The sequence below is a fragment of the Pongo pygmaeus genome, chromosome 15, assembly GCF_028885625.2.
Source record: "Pongo pygmaeus isolate AG05252 chromosome 15, NHGRI_mPonPyg2-v2.0_pri, whole genome shotgun sequence".
Classification (NCBI taxonomy): Eukaryota; Metazoa; Chordata; class Mammalia; order Primates; family Hominidae; genus Pongo; species Pongo pygmaeus.
This window is the reverse complement of record NC_072388.2, coordinates 58,639,886-58,663,477: the sequence shown is the minus strand read 5'-3', so window position 1 is coordinate 58,663,477 and position 23,592 is coordinate 58,639,886. Positions and strand designations below refer to the sequence as shown.

Below are 23,592 nucleotides of genomic sequence, written 5' to 3'. Positions count from 1 at the left end.
AACTTACTCTTTGAATTGCTCCTGCCAATATCTTGGAATTATTCTCTACTTCTTTCCTCTGTACTTAATATTCACTCCATCAGTAAACCCAGATAGGTTCCATCTTGTAACTGCTACCAGAATCTGACTTCTTACCACTTTCTCTGTGAACACCATGCATCGAACCATCCACATTGCTCGTCTAAGTTACTGGAATAATCTCCTAACTGGTCTCTCTGCTTTCAACTTTCCCCCTCTAATTCTCTATTCTTAATCCATTATTCAAAAGGATGCTTTTAAAATATAAGTCATCTTAGTCCCTCCTCTGATCAGAATTTTCCAGTGGACCCCATCTCCCTCAAAGTAAAGACCAAAGTCCTTACAACAGTCTACAGTCTCACATAATCTGGCCTCTACCACTCCTGTCTTCATCTGTTACTTCTCTTCCCCTGATGTCCTCAGCTACTTAAACTTTCAGAGAATCACAAACTATCTTTAATTAGACTAAAATCTACCTAATCCTTGGTAGACTACCATAAACCATAGATATTTTCTAATTTTGATATGTAATATTCCAAAGGAGAAGTGGTTGTTACATTTCTGTTATTTAAGCTTTAATTTTTATATATATATATGGCACTAGTCTAATTATTTTTAACCCTTTTTTTTTCAATTTTCTTCTTGTTTTGTATAGATTAGAAACATTATTATTCTATTATTTCACCTTCCAGTACTGTCATCAAAATTAAGATTCTAATATTAATATTTTTATTTATACACTTTTATGTGTAATATCCAGTTCACTAGGGCAAAAGTAGACTCGGCAACAAGAACTGAACTGATAATCCTACCTACCGTATGTGGACATGGCCAGAAAGAAACCATTAACTAATAAAACTGAAATCACAGATGCCTGATTAGGGATGTACTTACATCTGCCAGTTCCTTGATTTGCTTTGCTGACACATCCAATGTGTCAAATCTTTGAAGGCAAGGCAAATGATATAATACATGTATGGAATAATTACACAGAAGACAAACTGGATTGGTTTCATATTGAGGGTCATTCAGACATAAATCCTTTAAGCAAGGCAGCCTGGTTAAGTTCGTGAGTTCCTAAAACGACAGCAAAGATAATGTTCAGTTAATTGTGACTGTCATTTCTAAAGGCAGTATTTGAACACCTAAGATCAGCCATAGTCTAATGCATTCTAATTATGCGCTTAAATACATTAAAGTGATTTAGATGCATAAAATGTTTCTCTCTATTGAAAAACAAGCTAAATTCCTGAAGAAAATATCAACAATAATTAAACAACACACTATACCACTATGCCTTTTAAATATTTACTAAATCATGTATTCCAGCTGGAACCTTGAAGCCAGTGATGTGAGCACATTTATTCATTAATATGTTGCTTCCCCTACACAGCCCCTCTTGCTAATTGCCCCCAGGATACCTGTAGGTCTCTGCTTTCTTCACCCCTATTTCCTATACTTATCACCTAGAAACACTCCTCTTCATCCTCCCTGCCTCCAGATCTGCTCTACTCATTAAAGGCTATGGGATCCCCTGTTCATTATAATCACCATGGAATTCCTGATTTTTGTTTTTTTTGTTTGTTTTGTTTTTTCCATAAACACCTCTCTTACCTATTATGGTCAACTAAAGCCTAACTTTCTTTTGAGGGCCTCAGTTTTCTCACAACCTATGGATGAGGAGTGATTGATATGCACTCTCAGTCCAATGTTTCTCCTTAACATATTTTTTCCTGATGTTTAAGTCATTGTTTATACTTTCCTTTGTCATCTGGCTCTTGATTAACTCTTCAGTCTTGCGTCTTCCTGTTTAAACCCTAATATTTTATGATTTAGCCATATTGAACCAATTGAAGTTTTGGAATGTGCCAAGCCCTGTCTTGTCCTTAGACCTTTACTCATGCTGCTCCTTTTGAGTAGCCTGAACTTCACCCCAATTTCACCTTTTAATCTGTCAGGGCCCAACCCAGTGTCATATTCCTTGGGATCCTTGTTTCATCCCCCAGCGTTGGGATAGATGTTCCTCCTACGAGCTCTTTTAACCACTGAGCTTAGTTTTGGTATGGACTTTATTATACCCTATTGCCAATTGCTTGTATCTATAAGCCAAGGGTCTATATGGGCTTTGGCCCCCAGTCTACAAACAAAGAATGTTATTTACATTTTTTAAGTATTCAAAAAAAACAAAGAAGAATATGCAGTAGAGGCTACATGTGGCCCACAAAGCCTGAAATATTTTCTATTTGGCTTTTTTTTTTTTTTTTTTTACAGAAAACGTTTGCTAACCCTGTGATAAACTTGTGGAGAACAAGGTTTGTGTCTTGTTTAACATTGTATTCTCAACACTCAGCACTTAGAACACAGCAGGCACTAAATAAATATGTAAAGTAAATTGATTATTACTTTCAACCAACTTCGAGGATATCCTCATACCTTTCTCATTACCAGGATGGTGCCTGAGGTAGGAGGGTGCTGTGGTGGGGTCAAACTTGAAAGGATGCAATGCTAGCTAGAAAAATCAGAATCAGAGTTAAGGGAAATCCAAAGGAAGAACTAGGAAGGATTAGTTCTAAAGCTACAGTAAAAATGGAATGGAAAAGAGAATAGTGAAGTCAGGTTGCTGGAAGCAAGAGTAATACAGGTTGAGGCAGTTAATATATTTCCAAACTCTCTCTGGACAAGTGAGAATGTGGCTCACTGGTCTGACCTGAGGCTTGGGCTGAGCCTATGCGGGGAGGAGGACTAAGCAGAGTTGCTCTAAAAGGAAGATTTATGGACAGAGCTGTGCAGAGAATTATTTGGTCAAATTCTGCAGGGGCAAGAAGGTAAACCATTTGGCAGCCTTTGATTACTGGGTTGCTATGTTTCATTTGACCGTTAGTCTGAGCTAGCAGATGGTGGGTATAAACTCTGAAGTCTTACACAGAAATCCCCCAACTACATTCCAAATTCAGATGACAATGGAGTCCACGAAGGCACAAAATCTCACTGAAAATTAGTGCTCTGGTGCCTGGTATGGTTGGAAGGTGGGCACAGAAGTTATTCAATCACCACCAGGATAGGATAGTTATCTTCTTAGGGTAGGAGGAAAGGTTAGAGATAAAAATCTACGATAATAGTGTTCCAGGAACATTTTTAATATGAAGATAGTAAAAGTTCCTGTGAATCACGTTCAATGTTTTTATGATAGTCATAATGCCATAAAAACCCTTTTTAAATATTATGCCGCACAATGAATTTTTATAATAATCCTGTTATCATCATTTTAAAAATGAAGATACTGAAATACAGCAGTTCAATGTAATTAAAGTAATGGTAATAAAATAATAAAAACAATGGATCTGTTGAGTCCTTACTATGTGCTGGTCACTATTTAGGTACTTTACATTGTTATTTCACCAAAACTTCATGTTCCACCGTATTATGCTGCCTCTAGTATGAGGCAGAGCAAGACCTGAGAGGTCTTTCTGTCTATGCAGCCATGGCTTATAACCACCATAAGGGTGCCATGGCTAGCCAGGGTAAGATAAACTTCCATATAGTTTCTTGGCAGGGCAATGCCTTATTTTCCCAGAATCCTGAACTTACCTTCTTCAGCCTTATGTCATAATTGCTTCCCTTGCTGTGATCCAGTCACACAGTATTTCTAGTTCCTAGAATCTGCCATACCCCTTTCGACCACCTTGAGCCTCCACACATGCTCTAACTTTTGCCTGGAAGGGTCTTTGCCTGGACAACTCCTACTCACGTCTGATATCATTAGCTGCAGCATTAGCTCCTCAAGGATGTCTTGCCCTGACATCCCAAACAAGGCTAGGTCTCCCTTTTATATGTTCCCACAGCACTCTGAATTTAATGTTCATAGCTCTCTTTGATCTCTTTTGGAATTTTAGCCTATTTTAAGTATAAAGCTTTATGCACATTTCACATTATTTTCTTGGAATAGATTCCTAAAAGAGGAATTGATAGGTCAAAGGATAGAAGCCTTTTTAAAGGACTTGGTACACATTATCTAAACGCTTTCTAGAAAAGTTCTATCATTTTAATGATTACCAATGTTGTATAAATGCCCATCTTATCCTAATCTTTCTAGCACAGAGTAACATGTTTATAAAATGTTGACTATATAAAATATTATCAATTACAATTATATCTTCTTTTTTTTTTTTTGAGACCTAGTCTCGCTCTGTTACCCAGGCTGTAGTACAGTGGTGCAATCTCGGCTCACTGCAACCTCCGCCTCTCAGGTTCAAGCGATTCTCCTGCTTTAGCGTCCTGAGTAGCTGGGATTACAGGCGCCCACCACCACGCCTGGCTATTTTTTTTTTTTTTTTTTTTTTTAGTAGAAACAAGGCTTCACCATGTTGGCCAGGCTGGTCTCGAACTCCTGATCTCAAGTGATCCGCCCACCTCGGCCTCCCAAAGTGACAGGATTACAGGCGTAAGCCACCATGCCCGGCCTTATATCATGTTTTATTTTTCATTTTATTCATTCTTAGTAGGATTGAAAATTATTTTATGAATCTACTAGTCATGTGGAGTTCAATTCTATGAATTATCTGCTCACTTATCCTTTATTCTACTGGGTATCTTAGATTATTTGTTTCTAATTGATTTAAAAGAGCTCTTTTAAAAGTAAGAATTATTTCAAAGGTTTTTTGTTGGTTTGTTTTAATTTTATGATGTGTTTACCAGGCTGAAAATTAGAATTTCCATATAGTAAGTATGATTTAAAGATTTAGTGTAGTATCTTAAGCTGGCAGAACTAGAAGGGGATTGTGTGACACACACACACAATCTTGTTATCTATCTTACTGCCTGTCCCTGTCACAACTGTTACCATCCTCTGAGTGTCTCTGGTTTCTGTCATGGCTTCTTTTCCACATGTTTAATCTGATCCCTTATCTGATGGTCTCAATGTTGGTAGAGACAATTTGCCATGGCCCTAAGCATCGCTTCACACTCTTGCTTGTTATGCCAAGATTGTAAGATATGACTGCTCTTTACCCATTTCTCAGTGTTGTGTGTACAGATCTTCACCTGGATGGCCCCACTGGTACTCTAAACTCAACATATCCAGAACGAGATACATTCTCTTCCCCTCACCCCCACCAAACTAGCTATTTTTTTTCTGATTTGTATATTTTTTGAGCTTGCTAAGAACTGTAATCACAGATTCATTCTGGACTCTCTTAACTCTTCATATTCTACTAGCTGTGAAATTCTGCAAATTCAACAACCATAATGTCTTTTGCATCTATTTCTTCCTCGTCTTTCCTCCTCCTCCTCTTCTTTTTTCTTTTTTTTTCTGTTAACACTCCAATTCTTAGTCTCATAATTTCTCATTTAGATTATTCCTGGAATCTCCTGACTGGGTTTTCTTCTTCTAGCTGTTCCAAATCAATAAACACTAACTCCAGATCACTATCCCTAAAGAACGTTTCTGATCATATCGCTTTCTTGCTCAAAAATTTTACAACTCTCTGTTGTCTATAAAATACAGTCTGTATTCGAGACCCAATTGACCTTTCTAGTGTTAACTTACAATATTGCTATATATACTCTATACTCCAGTCAAATGACAATGCTGGTGTTATTCAAATATACCCCTTGATTTCTCACTTCCCTGCCTTTGTACATATTGTTTTCCCCTTCTTAGAATGCCCACGCCCTACTACCCAGAAGATCCTCCCACCAATGCTTGTTCAAATTCTGTTGACACTTCAAAGTTCTTATCAAATATTTCCTCTTGAATTTGACTAATACAATTTTGTTTACATTTCTTTTTAAGGGACTTAATCTGCCTCATTCTATAGCTTTTTGGTATTTTTATATTTTTGCCTGAGTAAAAGAATGCCTACTTTAATACTTATGAACTCAAAATTATTTCTATAGTAAATTTACCTATCTTTCTTCAGTATTTTCTAGAGGATGTATTTGAATATGCACCTTCAATCTTACACTGTCAAAATTATAAATGTCACTTTTTAACCAACATTATATGTGATAAACATTAAGTCCCTTTATTTGGTTGTTTCTCTTTCATTCATGTTCTTGACAAATGTTTATTGAGATTTACTACAATCCAACACTGTGTTAAGGATTGTGGATACAGCAATGAAGAGAACAGGCAAAGTTCCTGTACTCAGAGAGCTGGTATTCTAGTAAGGGATGTGCCAAAAGGAAAAATGAAACAGTGGCACTGTGATAGGGAGTGCTGCAGGTTGGGGAGGTTGTGACAGTTTTCCTATTACACCTAAATTGGGAAGGAAAGGTGTCACTTAGAACACAATATTTTGACAAAGACTTGAAAATAAACGATGAAATGAGCCATGCAGGTATATGAGGAAAGAAAATTGCAGCAAGTGCAAAGGCCCTAAGATTACTGTGTGCTAGGTATATTCAGACCAGTGTGGCTGAAACTGGACAAAGGAGAGAGTGGTAGAAACTGTAGTCAAAGAGATAGGTAGGGGGTGGTGGGGTGGCTAGATTAGGTAGTCTTATGGCCCATTATAAGAAATGTCTTCTACTCTGAAAGAGATGAGAAGGCAAGGGAGGGTTTTAAGCAGAAGGGTGATTTTTATCTGACAGATTTTTAAAGGTTCCATCAGGCTTCTGTGTGGAGAACAGAGCTACAGTAGGGAAAGGACAAACACAGGAAAAATTGTTAGAAAGCTTTTTTTCATTAACGAAGGTTAGAGATGATAGTGTCTTGAATCAGCTTGGTAGTGATGCAGGTGGTAAGAAGTGATCAGACTCTGGACATATTCTGAAGGTGCACCCAGTTGTACTTGCTGAGGGATTGGATGAGGGTATGAAGGAATAAGAAGAGTCAAAAATGACTGTAAGGATTTTGGCTTAAGTTCCTGGAAGAATGGAGACTCCATTTAGAGAGGTGAGGAAGACTGCAGGAGAAGGTCTGGCAGAGGAAAAATTAGTTTGCATTAAGATATGTATACAGTTCTGGAGAGTTGTTAAGGAAAGTAAAGGTACTAGTTTAGAGTAAAGGGTAGATAAAGGGTATTTAAAGTCTTAAGGCGTGATGAGATTATTTTGAGAATGAATGCAGACAGAAATGAGAAAAGATGTCAGTACTGACCAAGGGCAGTCCATGTCTTAGATGCTAGGAGAGGATGAAAGAACAGAAACTGAAGAGATGTAGCCAGAAAGATTGGAAGAAAACTAAGAGAAAATGGTATCCTAAGAGCCAGGTAAATAGTTATTTGTTTGGTTTTAATAGTGTCAGATCATTAAGGCCAATGTAGTCAGATGACTTTCAAATTTCCTAGAGCATCAGCCCAAAATAATGAACTTATTCCTTAATGGAGGACTTTTTTTTTTTTTTTTTTTTTACATTTTTTTTTCTTTTATTATTATTATTATTATTATTATTATTATACTTTAGGTTTTATGGTACATGTGCCCAATGTGCAGGTAAGTTACATACATATGGTACATGTGCCATGCTGGTGCGCTGCACCCACCAACTCGTCATCTAGCATTAGGTATATCTCAATGGGGGACTTTTTAGTACAGTTTCTGCAACACAATGGTTCATGATTCAGGATGATAAATAAAAAATTAATTATTCCACTTAAACATACCTTGAAAGAACATATTTGGTTACCAGAAAGGTTTAATCTTTCCAGTTGTTCATTGGAGTCAAGACATCGACCTTTAAAAAGTAGATGAAAAGAATTAAATTATTTTACCTTCTGTTCATATTCTGTCATACTTCTGAGTTGTATGTAGCCATCGTTTCTTGCATATAAATAGACTAATGATACCATTGTATAATTAGTAACCACTGATTAATGAGTAATATTTTCACAGGTTTCAATATGCTTTGCACATATGTCACAGAAAAAAGCCTAAAAGAAAAAAAATCTAAGCATGTACTTTTTATACTGATAAAAAATGATTATAGCATTATCTCAGATTCCAAATGAAATAGTACATACCAATGCTATTTATTAGATTTCCAGCAAGGTTGAGATCTTTTAAATTCTTCAAAGTTTGCAAACCCTAAAAATTTAGACAACATATAATTTAGAACAGATAATTAAAATTAACATTTACAAATCATCTCTGATTAATCTGGTTAGTTCTGCAGGTTCTCTGAGCACAGGGTATTTTGTACTCCACAAGCACAGAAGGAAATGAGTGCCTCCAAGAAGCCACCTTTGTTCTCTATACTGGAACTCAGAATTATTGGAGGAGGGAACAGGAAGCAGAGTAGAGAGGAAAAAAGGAGGAGTAGGAGGAAAAAGAATACATCACACAGAGTATATTTATAATCTTAGGCAAGTTATGTAACATATCTAAACCTCTTTTTATTTTTAAACCTTCAAAGAAAGAATAACAATGCCCTACCTCTTAGGCTTGTAAAAGGTAAAGAAAGTAATGTACACAATGCCCTCTGTACCTTATAAAATGCTATATACATGTTAGTTCTTTTTGACAACAATAATTGTACTAGTCATGAATATTTTGGCCTTTAACCACAATATGATCTTGAACACTGTGGTTTAAACTATACAGTAGTAACTGGCTTTACATATAGATAATTGAAATTATTATCTTACCTCAATATTTTTAATTGTATTGTGGTTCAGCCAAAGAACCTTCAATTTGATTAATTTCTCTAAATTTTCTATTTTGGAAATTTTATTAAAATATAAATATAGTTTTTCCAAATTTCTACATTCTTGAAGACCTTCAATTTTCTATAAAAGAAAAGGAGACTGAATAGTGTTAGTTTACGTATTGCTATTAATCCTTCCAATGAAGTAGGTTTCTAAGTATATTTTCTTTTAAATATCATATTTTATTGCAAAATCAATATCCAGCAAAATGAACTGTTTTAAAAGAAAAAAAAACTCATGTTTTTCACTTAAATACAACTATTTTCAATTTTGCATGTTCTCTTTACATTTTGATCAACCCTATATCTATTTATATATGGTTATAATTATAATCATATATATCACATATAATCATATTTCTATATGGTTATGATTATAACCATATAGAAGTGATTATGATCATATGGTTATGATTATAACCATGTAAGCACATTATAATCCTAATGCACATACAATTTTGTGGGACTCTTTAAATTAAGACTAAAATGTTTTCATAATCCTTCAAATTATATTTAATAATTATGAAATATTTCATTAAGTTTATAATAATTTTCTGAAAAATTACCTGATGTATGGCATATTTATGTTTCAAATTTTTAGTTATAAATAATGCTGCAACAAGTAGCTTCATGCATATGGTTGTTTTCTGCTATTGAGTTACTTTTCTAGGATAAAATCTTAGAGTAGGGACTTCTAAGTCAAAACGTACGCCCTGTACATTTCTGTGATAGCTCTTGATGTTTTGCAATATTTCTTTTCAAAATAGATGTGATAATTTCAACACAGCCAATAGTGTCTAAGTGGACCAATTTTATTACTACGTAGTACTGGTTATGATTTGATTTGATTACTAAAAAGTAGAATATGTTTATGTTTTAATCACATTTCTGTTTTTCCTTTGCACAAATAAATTTATTTATTTATTTATTGAACTTTTATTTTAAGTTCAGGGGTGCATGTGCAGGTTTGTTATTTAGGTAAATTTCTGTCATGCGGGTTTGTTGTACAGATTATCACCCACGTATTAAGCATAGTACCCATTAGTTATTTTTCCTGATCCTTCTCCCACCCTCCACCTTCAGTAGGCCCCAGAGTCTGTCATTCCCCTCTATGTGTCCATGTGTTATCATCATTTACCTCCCACTTCTAAATGAGAACAGGTGGTATTTGGTTTTCTGTTCCTGGGTTAGTTTGCTAAGGACAATGGCCTCCAGCTCCATCCATGTTCCCGCAAAGGACATTATCTTGTTCTTTTTTATGGCTGCATGGTATTCCACGGTGTATATGTACCACAGTTTCTTTATCCAGTCTACTACTGATGGGCATTTAGGTTGATTCCATGTCTTTGCTAGTGAATACTGCTGTAATGAACATACACGTGTATGTGTGTTTATGATAGAATGGTTTATATTACTTTGGGTATATACCCAGTAATGGAATTGCTGGGTTGAATGGTATTTCTGTTTTTAGGTCTTTGAGGAATCATCACACTGTTCTCCACAATGGTTGAACTAATTCACACTTCCACTAACAGTGTATAAACATTCCTTTTTCTCCACAACTTTGCCAGCATCTGTTATTTTTTTTTGACTTTTTAATAATAGCCATTCTTTCTTAGTGTGAGATAGTATCTCACTGTGATTTTGATTTGCATTTCTCTAATGATCAGTTATTTTAAACTTTTTTCTTATGCTTGTTAGCCACATGTATGTCTTCTTTTGCAAAGTGTCTGTTCATGTCCTTTGCCCACTTTTTAATGGGGTTGTTTGTTTTTTTCTTGTAAATTTGTTTAGGTTCCTTATAGATGCTGGGTATTAGACCTTTGTCAGATGCATAGTTTGCAAAAATTTTCTCCCATTCTGTAGATTGTCTGTTTACCCTGTTGATAGTTTCTTTTGCTCTGCAGAAGCTCTTTAGTTTAATTAGATCCCATTTGTCCATTTTTTGCTTTTGTTGCAATTGCTTTTGGTGTTTTCGTCATGAAATCTTTGCCTGTTCTTATGTCCAGAATGATATTGCCTAGGTGGTGTTCCAGGGTTTTTATATGGGGTTTTCCATTTAAGTCCTTAATTCATCTTGAGTTTAATTTTGTATATGGTATAAGGAAGAGGTACAGTTTCAATCTTCTGTATATGGCTATCCAGTTATCCCAGCACCATATATTGAATAGACGGTCCTTTCCCCATTGCTTGTTTTTGTCATCTTTGTCGAAGATCAGATACTTGTAGGTGTGTGGCCTTATTTCTGCATTCTTTATTCTGTTCCATTGGTCTATGTGTCTGTTTTGTAACAGTAACATGCTGTTTTGATTTGATTTGCTTTGATTACTAAAAAGTAGAATATATTTATGTTTTAATTCCTTATTTTTATTTTTTCCTTTGTACAAATCAATTTCTATCCTTTGTTCATTTATCTGTCTTAACCCATGCCTTATGCGTATATTTCAATGAATTATTTTTCTAAAGCCAAATAATTCAGAATAAAATACTCCACTGTAAGGTTTTATGTTTACACTTACCTCTATGCAGCACTCAGCAATCCAAAGTTCTTTAAGTTGTAAACAAGGCTCTAACCCTGAAATTTCTTTTATATCTTGAGCAACAATGGTAAGACTCGTTAAATTAGGAAATAATGATAATCCGACTATACGAGGATACCCTAAGAAAAACATTTCCAACTTTGATGTATCTGATCCTTCTTGTCCAACCATCTCATAAGATAAGCCATTGCACAAACACTGTTTTAAAGGAAAGAAATTCGGTCATTACCTATTTTAAATAATTAAAAGATGACTTTTACCATTAGAAATTATAAATTGTCAATTGCACTGATGCCATTTTTGTAATCTCACAAGAGAGAAAGTTATATCACATATATGATTATTCTCTGCTTCCAAAAGTCACTAGGTAGAGGAAATGACTAAGTAACCCTTCCAGCTCTAGAAAGGAGCATAAAAACTTTCCATTTTATATTACTGCAAATGTTATTTAAAAGAAATTTGACTTTGACTTACCAGTTCTTTAATTATTTCTTCTTGGTTTAGGTTTTCACTTTCAGTCATCTTCCATTAAAAATAGTGATCATAATATTATAACTGTTAAGGAAAATGAAAAAATGAAATAAATATTAAAGTCATTGTCATTCCAAGTTGAAATAGACCTTAAAGCTACTGAGGTTGAACCACCCAACTGTAGTTTGAAATCTTCACATAGTATATTACCAAGTATCTGTATAAACTCTGAGGGAGTTTTCTGTTAGGAGGTTATTTTTTATTTTAATTTTAAATCTCTCTCTCCATAATTCCTTCCCTTTTGTTGTCAGTATACCTCCTCGGTATAACTTTTTTTCCACATGATGAGCCTTCAATACTTGAAGAAAATGCTCATCTCTCATCTACACTCTTATCTTACTCCCAGTTCAAGTTGTTAGTTCTCTCACTATATACTCATGTTTCTCTCCTTTGAATAGGCTCTGGTTGTCCTTTGTATTACACTGCGGTGTCTAAACGTGAACACAGTTCTCTAAGTATACTTAGACTGCAAAGAGAAGAATCCTTAGGGCTTAGCAACATTTTTGGCATAGTAATAAATGTTTATTAAAATAAATACTCCAACTTCTCCTTCATTCTAGAGAATATGAACCAACTAATACTCAAGTAGCTTCAATAAAACTTAATCCAACTTTCATAATTTGTAATATTTTCTGTATATTATTCCAGATACATACTGTCTAAAAAATATAAGAATCCTGCCTTTAATATAATGAACTGACAAAGTGAGATTTAGAAAATGGTATACAGTATAATCCGTTTCTTTACAATAACAATTCCCCAATAGGCATGTGTGTATACATGTGTGTATATGTAAATGCATGTATATGTATAATTATTGTCAGGAGAAAATATGGAAAGATATATACTAAGTTGTTAACATGAGTTTCCTTAGATGCAGGTGAAAGCCGTTGTGGCCAGAATATAAATGTAAAGCTGGATGGGATAGATCTAGGCAAAAATGGAAAAGAAAAAATGATACTTTTAAAAAAGCATGTTTAGAATTGCCTAGTATGAATGTATGGACATTTATTTATTATTTCTACTATGGGTACACATTTTGACTGTTTCCAGTTGGGGGTTAAATAGTGCTTCTCTGAACATTTTGTCATACAGGTCATAGCTACACATTTCTTTGGGGTTTCTACCTAAAAGTGGAATGGGAAAGAAACAACTACTGTTATTTGCAACATAAGTGAGTTTCACGTAAACAAATGTTGAACAAAAGAAGAGACACACAATGAGTAATACTCATGAGTATGACTCAATTCATGTAAGATTTTAAAACAAACTGTAGTATTAGAAGTTAGGATATTGGTTATCTTTCAGGGAAGAGCAACTAAGAGGAGGCAAAAGAGGGGCTTCTAGAGTGTTCATAACAATGTGTTTTTTGATCTAGGTGCTGGTTATGTTCAATTTGAAAATAAAATTAGATACCTATGATGTGTGTGATTTCTGGATGTGTGTTATACTTTAATGAAATTCTACTTAAATTTTTATTTTAAAGGCATTTATATGCTCATTTTTATTCATTTATGCAAAATTATGTACATGTGCTGGCATATACATGAATTAAAATGTTAAGAAAAAAGATGATGATTTGAGTCCATGTATTTACCTATCTTCCCTCCCCAAATCCCACTAGAATGACTACAGAAATATGAAAACAAGAAAAGAATATAGCAGTGCTACAAAAAGAGCAATGATTGCCAGAAATATTGAGAAAAGTCTTTAAATATGACACAGACAACATCAGATTGAGAAAAAAGCCCATCAACACAAACCAGAGTCTGTTCTCACACTGCTAATAAAGACATGCCCGAGACTGGGTAATTTATAAAGGAAAGAGGTTTAATTGATTCACAGTTTCACATGGCTGGAGAGGCCTCAGGAAACTTATAATTACAGCAGAAGGAGAAGCAAACCAGCCTTCTTCACATGGCAGCAAGAGACAGAATGAGAGCTGAGTGAAGGGGTAAGCCCCTCGTAGAATCATCAGATCTTGTGAGAATTCACTATCACAAGAACACATGGGGGAAACTGCCCCCATGATTCAATTGTGTCCACCTAGTCTCGCCCTTGAAATGTGGGGATTATTACAATTCAAGGTGAAATTTTGGGGGGGGGCACAGCCAAACCATATTACAGACCAAAATTCAAGGTACCAGGGAAAGAAGTTTCACCAAACGATTCTAAAAAATCTTCGAATTGAGAGCAGCAGTGGTTGGGAAGGGGTAGCTGTGTATTACATATAAGAGACCAAATCAAAGGAGTTTGAGATGCACCAGAAAATTGCACACAGTCTGTATTTGTACTCATGCTTTGTAAATTGAGGACATTGCCCTACCATGCCGAATGCTATGGTTTAAATGTGTCCCCTTCAAACTTCAGGTGTTGCCAATATGATAGTATTAACAGGTGGGCCTTTAAGAGGTAATTTGGTTATGAGGGCTCCTCCCCTTCCAAATGGCATTAGGTGCCCATTAGCTGAGCATTTAAAGGGCTTGATGGAGAAAGTTCATTCCTTTTTTGCCCTTCTGACTTGGCCATGTGAGTACATACTGTTCCTTCCCTCCAGAGGAGGCAGACTTCAAGGCATCATCTTGGAAGCAGACACCAGATGCTGATGCCTTGATCTTAGGCTTCCTAGCCTCTAGACCTGTGAGAAATACATTTCTGTTGTTTTTAAATTGCCCAGTTTCAGGTATTTTATTATAGCAGCACCAAATGTACTAAGACATTGAGTCAAGAAGGAGGGACGGGACCCCAGCTAGCACCACAAAGAAAACTACAGTCAGCAAATTATCCTAATACATTGGACTCTTTGTTCATTCATTGACTCATTGTTAATATTCATATTGAAGGCAGAAGACAGAACCCCAGACAGAGAATGACAGGGGTGGGAGGAAAGAGAAGATCAGGACCTTATCAGATGATAAGGTGGAATCTGGGCAAAGAAACGAAGGATATAAGGGAGTGTGTGTGAGTGTGAGCCATGCGGGAATCTGGAGAAAATGCATACAGGCAGAGGAAACAGCAAATGGAAAAAAAAAAAAAAAAAAAAAAGCTGGGATGGGGGGCAGTGAGAGTATACTTGGCATTTTTGCAGAATAGCAAGGAAAATTATGTGCCTGGAGTACATTGAGAGAAATAAATGGTAGGATGTGAGGTCAGAGAGGTATTTCAGGGCCAAATCATGTGCTGTCTTGTGGAACTCTGTGAGGATTTTGGATTTTATTATGGTAAGATGAAAAGCTATATGAGGATTTTGAGTTGAAGAGTAACAAGAACTGTCATAAGTATTGAAAAAGATCACTCTGGTTACTATGTTTAAAATAGATTGTAGGGTTTGGAGCAAAAGCAGGGAGACTAGTTAATGGGCAGTTGTAATAATGTAAGTGGGAGAGGATGGTGATTGGAGTAGGGTAGTGGTAGAGGCAGTGGTGACAGTGGTTAGATGATGGGTCTATATTGAAGGAAATTCCGTGCATTCCTTCCCTGCTTCCCATTGGCAATTTCATCTTTACTCCATTCTTGGACAACCTTAGGATATTCCAGCATAGGCTGCAAGAGAAGCCAGTCAAGAAAGCAACCTGAAAGAATTTGGAAGCTCCATCAAAGGCCCATATATAGATGCAGGCCATAGTCTTACCTCTCCAGGTTTATTTGAATGGTGCACCAAGTTTAAAAAGTGTTTTGCAGCACCTCTACTCGTGGAAAGAGAAACCCTTATATACTGGATTAAAGTCTGTGGTTACCAAAGGATAGCCTAGCTGCCCACCACCACACAAAGGACAAAGGCTTCCCTTCAAAGCTCCAAATTCACCAAATGGTGTTCTAAGTTATCTTGCCTCTGTCCAAGATATCTATTGTAGAAGGAATTAAATCATTCTCGTTGTTATATTCTAAATGATCACATACACTGGGGCCTAATTTTGGACTTTCTGTGTTTTTCGTTAGCTCTGTCTATTCCTGCACCAGTATCTGTTTTTCGTTGTTGTTATTGTTGTTTTAAGACGGAGTCTTGCTCTGTCGCCCAGGCTGGAGTGCGGTGCAGTGGCGCTATCTCGGCTCACTGCAAGCTCCACCTCCCGGGTTCATGCCATTCTCCTGCCTCAGCCTTCCGAGTCGCTGGGCCTACAGGCACCTGCCACCATTCCCGGCTAATTTTTTTGTATTTTTAGTAGAGACGGGGTTTCACTGTGTTAACCAGGATGGTCTTGATCTCCAGACCACGTGATCCACCCACCTTGGCTTCCCAAAGTGCTGGGAGGCGTGAGCCTACAGGGGTGAGCCACCTCGCCCAGCTGTATCCGTTTTAATTACTGTGATTTATATTTTAAATTCTCACCTCATGTTCTTTTTTGGCAGTTTCCTGGATATTCTTCCACATTTATTTTTCCAAATAAAATTTATGATTATTTTGTATTTAGTTTTAAAAAATTCAGTTGGGATTTTGATTGAGGTTGCATTGTAAAGATTAATTTAGGGAGAATTTCCATATTACAGTTTTGAGTCATCCTCAAGAGCAAGGTATAGCTCTCCCTTTACTTGAGACTACTTTTCCTTGGAAGAAGAATATGCCTATTTGGGATACAAATCTTACCTCTCACTTCAACTTATTTTCTCTTCATCAATGCACTTATTTAGCAGAAAATCTTATTCTAATTCAACAGCTAATTTAAAAAATACAATTTAATTAAAAAACCCCAAATTCTATAAGTTGCATAACTATTTCTGAATCACAAGGATGCTAGACCTTCCTGGTACTTACAAGTCTTGTGTGTTTTCTCCAGTCACAAATGGACTCAAGGGTTCCAGATGAAGTTACTGAATTCATCAAGAGGTGAATGCCCTGTTGGCCACCTTGTAACTACTCTCCTGCTCTTTAAAGCTCTTTCACGGCCGGCCCATTTAAGAGGCTAAAGGTCATCTCTAGTTCCCCCACAAAACCAGGAGCCACCAGGAACTTCTATAGCTTTTACACCTCAAACTGCATATCTTGGATTAATCTTTCCACTTTGGATTGCTACTGGAAAATTTCACCTAACCAGCATGGAGCTGAAGTCACTACAAATGCATTGCCTCTAACTTCAGTTAGATCTTCAGCAACAAATGTTTTATATTTTCCTCAATTTCCTCTCCTAGGAGAGTGGGACTAGAGATTCGAGATTCATGACATTACTATTCTAAACTTTCACCACTCTTTTCAAGGTCTGTCTCTCAATAGATGATCTTGACCCCATTTTCACAGAGAACAGTGGTGCCATCAAATGTATGTTTCTTATTTCCCTCCTCTCAAAGACTTATTTTTCTTTCCCTTCTGACTCTTGTCTTAGTAGGTGTTCTTTCTTTTGTCCAAAACAAATCCCTTTTCCTATGTATCGATCCTATCCTTATCTGTCTCTTTCAGAATACTGCTGTCAAATTTTCCTCTTTCATTTATTGCCAAATTTCCTTGTCAACGGTCTCTTTTATTTCTGTATATAAATATTAAGTCTTTCCTATCTTAAAAAGTATCTCCTATATTCTTCTATAAATAGCTGTTTTTAGATACCTTTATGGTAAACCTTTTAGATAATCATGAGCAACACATCACTACCTGCATTCAGTCCTGGATTCACTGCTATCTGGACTGAGAACACCTCAAGCCACTACAAGGTCAACAATAACCTTCTAATGGCCAAAGACAGTGGACATGTTTCAGTTCTCAACTTGACCTTGATATGGCATTTGACAATACTGACAACTCTCTCCTTTACGTTTTCTTCTTTGGTTCAACTTTTCTCCTTGGCTTCTCTCTACTTGTTATTTCAAACTTACTTTGTGCTTTTCTTCTTTTCTTTTTTCTTTCTTTTTTTTTTTTTTTTTGTTTGTTTTGTTTTGTTTTGTTTTGAGACAGTCTCACTCTGTCGCCCAGGCTGGACTGCAGTGGCACAATCTGGGCTCACTCCAACCTCTGCCTCCCAGGTTCAAGTGATTCTTCTGCCTCAGCCTCCCAAGTAGCTGGGACTACAGGCGCGTGCCACCACGCCCGGCTAATTTTTGTATTTTTAGTAGAGACAGGGTTTCACCATATTGGCCAGGATAATCTCGAACTCCTGACCTTGTGATCCACCTGCATCGGCTTCCCAAAGTGCTGGGATTACAGGCATGAGCCACTGCGCCTGGCCTACTTTTTGCTTTTCAAACCAATTGTTTTCTTCATGGTGAAAAATCCCTATCTTCTTTTCTGTGCAAAAAAAAAAAAAAAAAAAAAAAAAAAAAAAAAAAAAATCCAACTGCCCACATGAAAAAGCTCCATCTGAATGCCACAGGCATCTCAAATTCAGTGTGTTCAAAATTGAACTCATTATATTTACCAACCAGCCTCCTTCTCCCAATGTATGCCTTCTCTTGAAAAGTAACACCACCATTCTTCTATTGGTTGAGCTATTATCCTCAACGAATCTTTGACTCTATCCCCCTATTTTCATTCACTCATTAAATCCTTCTGCATATACCTCTTAAAGGTCTTATCACATTTTTTTTCCTCCTCCTCATTCCAATTGCCTCTGCCTTGGTTCAGGCCCTCATCACCTCCCCTTAACTGGATGTCCTCCCTGTAGTCTGTCTTCCCTCAAGTTCATCCTCTACACTACTGTAACAGCCTCCTGAAAGGTAAATCTGCTCATGCTTTACCCCTTTGGAAGGTATTAATGGTTTCCATGCTCTGACTCCTGCCTACCTCACATGCTCATCAACCACAACCTCCACAGAGGACCCTAGGTTCAGGCCACAACTATAGTTCTCTGGAACTGAATGGGATGTTTCTGTAGTTGGCATGGGCTGTTTCATCTCCCTAAAATGTCCTTTTCCCTTGGCTGTATGGCATACTCCATACTTCCCTAAAGATTTAAATCAAAGATCTTCTCTTTGAAGACTTTCGTTCTCTCTGGTAGTATTATAAGCATTCTCTTTCTTGTGATTCTGGTTAAGGCTTGTACATACTCTATGTATAGCACTTGTCACACTGTAAAGCAATGTTTATGGGCCTTTCTTCCCTACTAGGTTACATGTTCATTGAGGGCAGAAACTGTGAACCTATCACAGGTTCACTGGCACATGCTAGTTGTTAGAAAATTTGTTTAATGGGTTAATTGTCATGCCACAGGCATATGGTATAATTTAAAGACATAATCCTTCTCCATGACCACAGTATAATGATAGAGTAAAAAGGACCATGTTTCTGTCTGCCATGAGAGGTGGTTAGGATGTCATTCTGAGAAAACTCTTTTTTCTTTTCTGCCCAGTGGAAGTCCTGTATGGGTCAAATTATTTCCTCGTTTGGGTATAAAATGATCAGAATCCATCAGTTACCACTGATGGTCCAAATAAACCCCCTACACTCTCTAGATGAGCAGTGTCAGGTTTGGTTAGGGAGCACTTGGTTTTTCCAGCCCAGAATCTTAACTGGTGCAGTAAAGTCTGCATAGTTGGCTGTAGGCCACCCTCCCTTTCCTTCTCTTGAACTTTGTTCTGGTACCCTGACTGCCTCAGTAAAGCCACCTCACTGTCTTTCATCATTATCATCACCATTGCACCATTACGGAGTTCCCTTGACCTCAACTTTGCTTCACTGGCGTCATCCCCTTGGTATGGCTTGGAAGGAAAAAGAGGGGATCAAAGACTCCCGGTGATGTACGCCCGAAGGCCACCAGGTGACGGATTCTGACCTTATCACAGAGAGGGGATGGATTCCGGGACAATCCGATTCAAGTCCGAGTCCACTCCGATATCTCAATCCCTGTCTTGCAGCAGCAGATAGGAAACCCTCTCCCGCCCCAGGCCTAGTGTGTACAGACTGCCTGTGGCGGTTGCCTAGGTAACCTGATCTCCGCCTCCGGCGACCTACGGGTGGGGAGGGGGAGAAAAGGGGCGGAGAGGGGGATAAAAGGAGCGGGGAAAGTGGAGGCCGACCCGGGTCTGCATCACGTGGTGGCGACCTCCAACCAATCAGCGGAAACAGGGGTCCAACCGGAAGACCCCCGCTGGGGCTCCCGGGAAACGGCGGGAGGTTCGCCCTGGCAGGTTTTTCTGTACCTGGGCTTATCTTTTCACTTACCCTCGCCAGTTCGCGGAACGTGACTGAAAGCAACGCGTTATGGGCAAGGTGGTGGGGACTTATTCGTTGCCTCCTCCAGTCTCGCTCTCTCCCATTGATTATCTTTGGCTCTCGGGTCCTGGAAGCGCGGAGCCTCTCTGGCCTTGAGCCCCGAGGGCATGGCCCTGTGATGTCACAAGGTGGCGTGACAGCCGGGACGAACCCCGACCTCCAGCGCGGCATCCTTCCCGCGGCCAGCGACCACCGCCTCGCGGGAAGGTGGCTGACCACAGCCGCAAGCCGCTGCGTGCCCAGCAAGCCGAAAGAAAGGACGGCGCGGGCAAACGAACGCCCAGTGAGGTGCAGAGAAGAGAGGGACCTTCCGAGGGTCTTCTAGTCGATCTCGGACAGGCTTTTGAGTGCCTTTTAAGCATTCCAAAATGTTCAGGAGACAACAGTTATTTACAAAATAGAGTAGAATTAAAAGGGGGAAAAGGGGAGACTTTTCAGAGTGGGCAGAGAGGCTGAGAAATGAACTTAGTAAAAGGCAAACCAAAGCAACCACAGGTCTCGTGTCGTTCTCTAGATCTGCGCGGTCCAGCAGGGTGAGCCGCTACCCACAGACTCGCAGGGCCCATGATCGCTTGAAATGTGGCTTGTCCAAATTGACATGTGCTGTAAGGTACGCATTGTATTTTGAAGGCTTAAATAAACTCTTTCGTTATTAATCTTCATATTGATTAAATGTTGAAATAATATTTTTGATACATTGGGTTAAATAAAAAATATTGTTAAAATTATTGTTTCTATTTTGAAAATGCGGCTGTTAGAAAAATTTTAACTTGCATGTATGACTTGAATTATGTTTCTTTTGGACAGTGCTCTCTTTTATGTGGTTCAGTCGGTTTGTGTAGAATAGTTGTGATGTTAATGCAAAATATTGTCTGTAGTGCTCCTTTCTGTCACCAGATGGCCACCTCATTAAATAGACTATAGTTTTGAACTGCTTTCCCAAGAAAAAGTTCAGATTTTAGGAATATTCTCATTTAACAATTGTCAACAATTTCAGCATATTTGCCTTTATTCAATTAACTTTATCTGTAATATAGACCGTTTGTAAAGATACATAAACAGAAAAATTAACTGGTTTTCCCTCTACATTCTTATTTCACAGAAAATTGTTTCTATCTGTCATTAATAGATAATTAGAAATAAGCTAATTGAAGTTATTTGTGGCTTAGGGGTTTCAACCTAATGCCAGAAAAGTCAGATTCATAGTTTTTACTTTTACTATTATCTTCTCTGAAATGTGGTAGAACAAGGTGACCTGTCTTTGGGGAAATTTTCTTCATAGAGTATAAAGACGAATTAGAACATAATAGTTGAGATTTCTACACTTTTAGACATAGAAATTTGAACAGAAACCAGTTCAGCGAATTATCTACACTGTTTCTTAATTTTAGGGGTCCAGCTCTGGGATGAAAGTATAAACATTATCAAAGTATATTTTTAGAAATCTATTGGGATTTTCCTGACCAGTGAAAGACTAGGAGAGAGCTAACAGTTTTCTTTACATGATATAAACAAATAATTTTAAGATTGTTATTATTCTAGGTAAAGCTCGAGGATCTGGCCGGTCAGCAACTGAGTCTGAGTTCTTGCATAGCTGTAGACTTAATAACTATTGGTGACTTGCCAAAATAAAGCCTTTGTCCACAGGGTAAGTCTTAAAAGAATCGCCTTTTGTTCACATATTTGAAATGTTGTTTGAAGCAAAAGATGCTTACAGTTAAAAGCCATAGAAGCAATGCAAAAAGAGTGATCATTTTTGTTAATCTCCTTTTCTCACTTTAAAGTAGCTTTATTATAAGGTTTTATGTCTGAACAAAAAACGCTGGAAATTGAAACTACTGAAGAGTCAAGCAAATTAAGTAATCATCTAATTGAAATAAGACTTCATTTCATTCACCTCTGATCATACTCCTAGACAAAGGCCAAGCCATATTAATTTAAATCTGTTTATTTATGGGTAAAGCCATCTTGAATCTGATAACAACTGGAAAGAGATATTACCACTAATTATAGCAAATTTGCTATATCATATCCTGAATTAAAGAATCACTTATTTTAACAAAGTAGAGGTGACTTTGCAGACCCAAATAAGAAAATCTTGAATTACATAGTTATTTGTTAATTAGAACCTTTTAAATAGATTGTTAAATTTATTTTTCAAGACAGCCCTATCCTTATTGATAGAGAACTGTGGAGACATCTAATTTCAATTCTCCCTTTTAATAGTGCCTTTACTTCCATAGAACCAAGTCTGGAGGTTTTAAATGCTAATTCGATTTTTATATTTGTGTAGACATTTGATCCATATGTAAATGAGTCCTTTCCAGCTAATGATTTTATCTGTAAAAATTTACTGTTTCACATTTAAATTTGGTATATCATAAAAATCACAAATGCATCACTACTTAGGGTTTACTTTGTCACTGGAAGATATAATTATGTGGTGCTTATAAAGTCATCAGCAGAGGTCCTCTTGTTATTGATGCCTAGCAACGAATATATATTAAGATCCAATTAAAAGTTAGGGGTTTTTCTGAAGTAAAGTTTTAATTAGACCAACAGAACACTATTTCTAATGGGTCTATCTAAAAATGCTAAATAGCCTTTGTTCATGATTCGTTGATATATAATTAATGGACAAGCTTTTCTTAAAAGGCAGCCAGAATGGAATTTTAAGAAGGCATTTCCTCTGTTTCAGATATATTTGTACTTAGCTCTAAGGCAACAAATTGAGGATAGTGAATTTAAGCGGGGGTAGTAGTCTCAATTCCTTGGAGAGCTCACCAGTTCTTTGTGTCGGAGAAGTCTTTCCTCTCTTCCTCTTTTATTTTCTGTCCTTTAGACCTTAGGCTTATAATGTTGATTATATTTCTCAGGTTGAAGCACATCATCATCATTGGTCTATACAAGAGCCTTCTCTTATTTTTTCTCCAGTTTTTTTTATCCAGCCCCCATCCTTATCCCAACCATATTTAATGTTTCTTACATACTTTTAGTTATGTATTTATCTTTGAAAAACAGGCAGTGTTATTTGTGTATCTATTTTTAATTTTTATAAGTGGTATCACGCTATAAATGTTATTCTGATCCTTTTTTATTCCATGCTATTTTAAGATCTATCCACATTTTTATATGTTCATCTAGTTAATAGATTCCTATTGTCAGCTATGAGAGCTAGCTGGGGTGCCAGTAGGAATATAGCACATTTTCCATTGTGTACTCTAGGTCCCTGTCTCTGTTGCTGGAGGTGAAGGGTAGAGCTAAATGGAGGGAATAAACGGAAGCAGAATGCCACAGGACTGATTACCTCTAGATGGCTCTAGAAAGTGATCTTCAGTGTGTTTTTGTTTTTGTTTTGTTGTTGTTGTTTTTTTTTTTGGCAGTGCAAGGATTGTGTGTATGTTGAAAGGTTGTCAAATCATTAGTTAGGGTCTCCTGAGAAGTAGATAGGATTTGACTGGCAAAAGATATAATGGGCAGAGGAGCAGGAGAAGGTAGGAAGAGTCGTCAGACCACAGTGCAGACCTGATACCTGAGGAAGGAGAGAAGGAAGGATTGGATAGAGAGAACCTCAGACTATGGTACAGTTCAAAGAAATGTTCTGCCAGGTTGGTGGGGAGCCCTTGAGCCAAAGTCACCTGTTGGAGGAGTTCTGCATCTAACTTGTATTGTGTTTCCCTAGTGTCCATTGTCAGTCACTGAATGCTTTGCTCTGCTCCCTGACA

General features: G+C 37.2%; 1 protein-coding gene across 5 annotated transcripts in view; it reads right to left on the bottom strand.

Moving 5' to 3' along the window:
• LRRC9 (leucine rich repeat containing 9) overlaps positions 1-19,990 on the bottom strand; it is a 154,716-nt gene extending 134,726 nt beyond the window's left edge. For 3 of the 5 annotated variants that reach the window (XM_054447570.2, XM_054447572.2, XM_054447574.2), the window contains exons 1-7: positions 19,817-19,990; positions 11,677-11,757; positions 11,182-11,400; positions 8,604-8,744; positions 7,980-8,043; positions 7,623-7,693; positions 913-1,095 (exon numbers count right to left, since the gene is read on the bottom strand). In XM_054447570.2, coding sequence (XP_054303545.2) covers positions 913-1,095; positions 7,623-7,693; positions 7,980-8,043; positions 8,604-8,744; positions 11,182-11,400; positions 11,677-11,724 — 726 coding nt within the window. In that variant the 5' untranslated portion in view covers positions 11,725-11,757; positions 19,817-19,990. Of the gene's footprint in view, positions 1-912; positions 1,096-7,622; positions 7,694-7,979; positions 8,044-8,603; positions 8,745-11,181; positions 11,401-11,676; positions 11,758-19,427 lie in introns of all 5 variants that reach the window. The other 2 variants (XM_054447571.2, XM_054447575.2) reach the window with 2 other exon arrangements.
• Between the last annotated feature and the right edge of the window lie 3,602 nt (positions 19,991-23,592).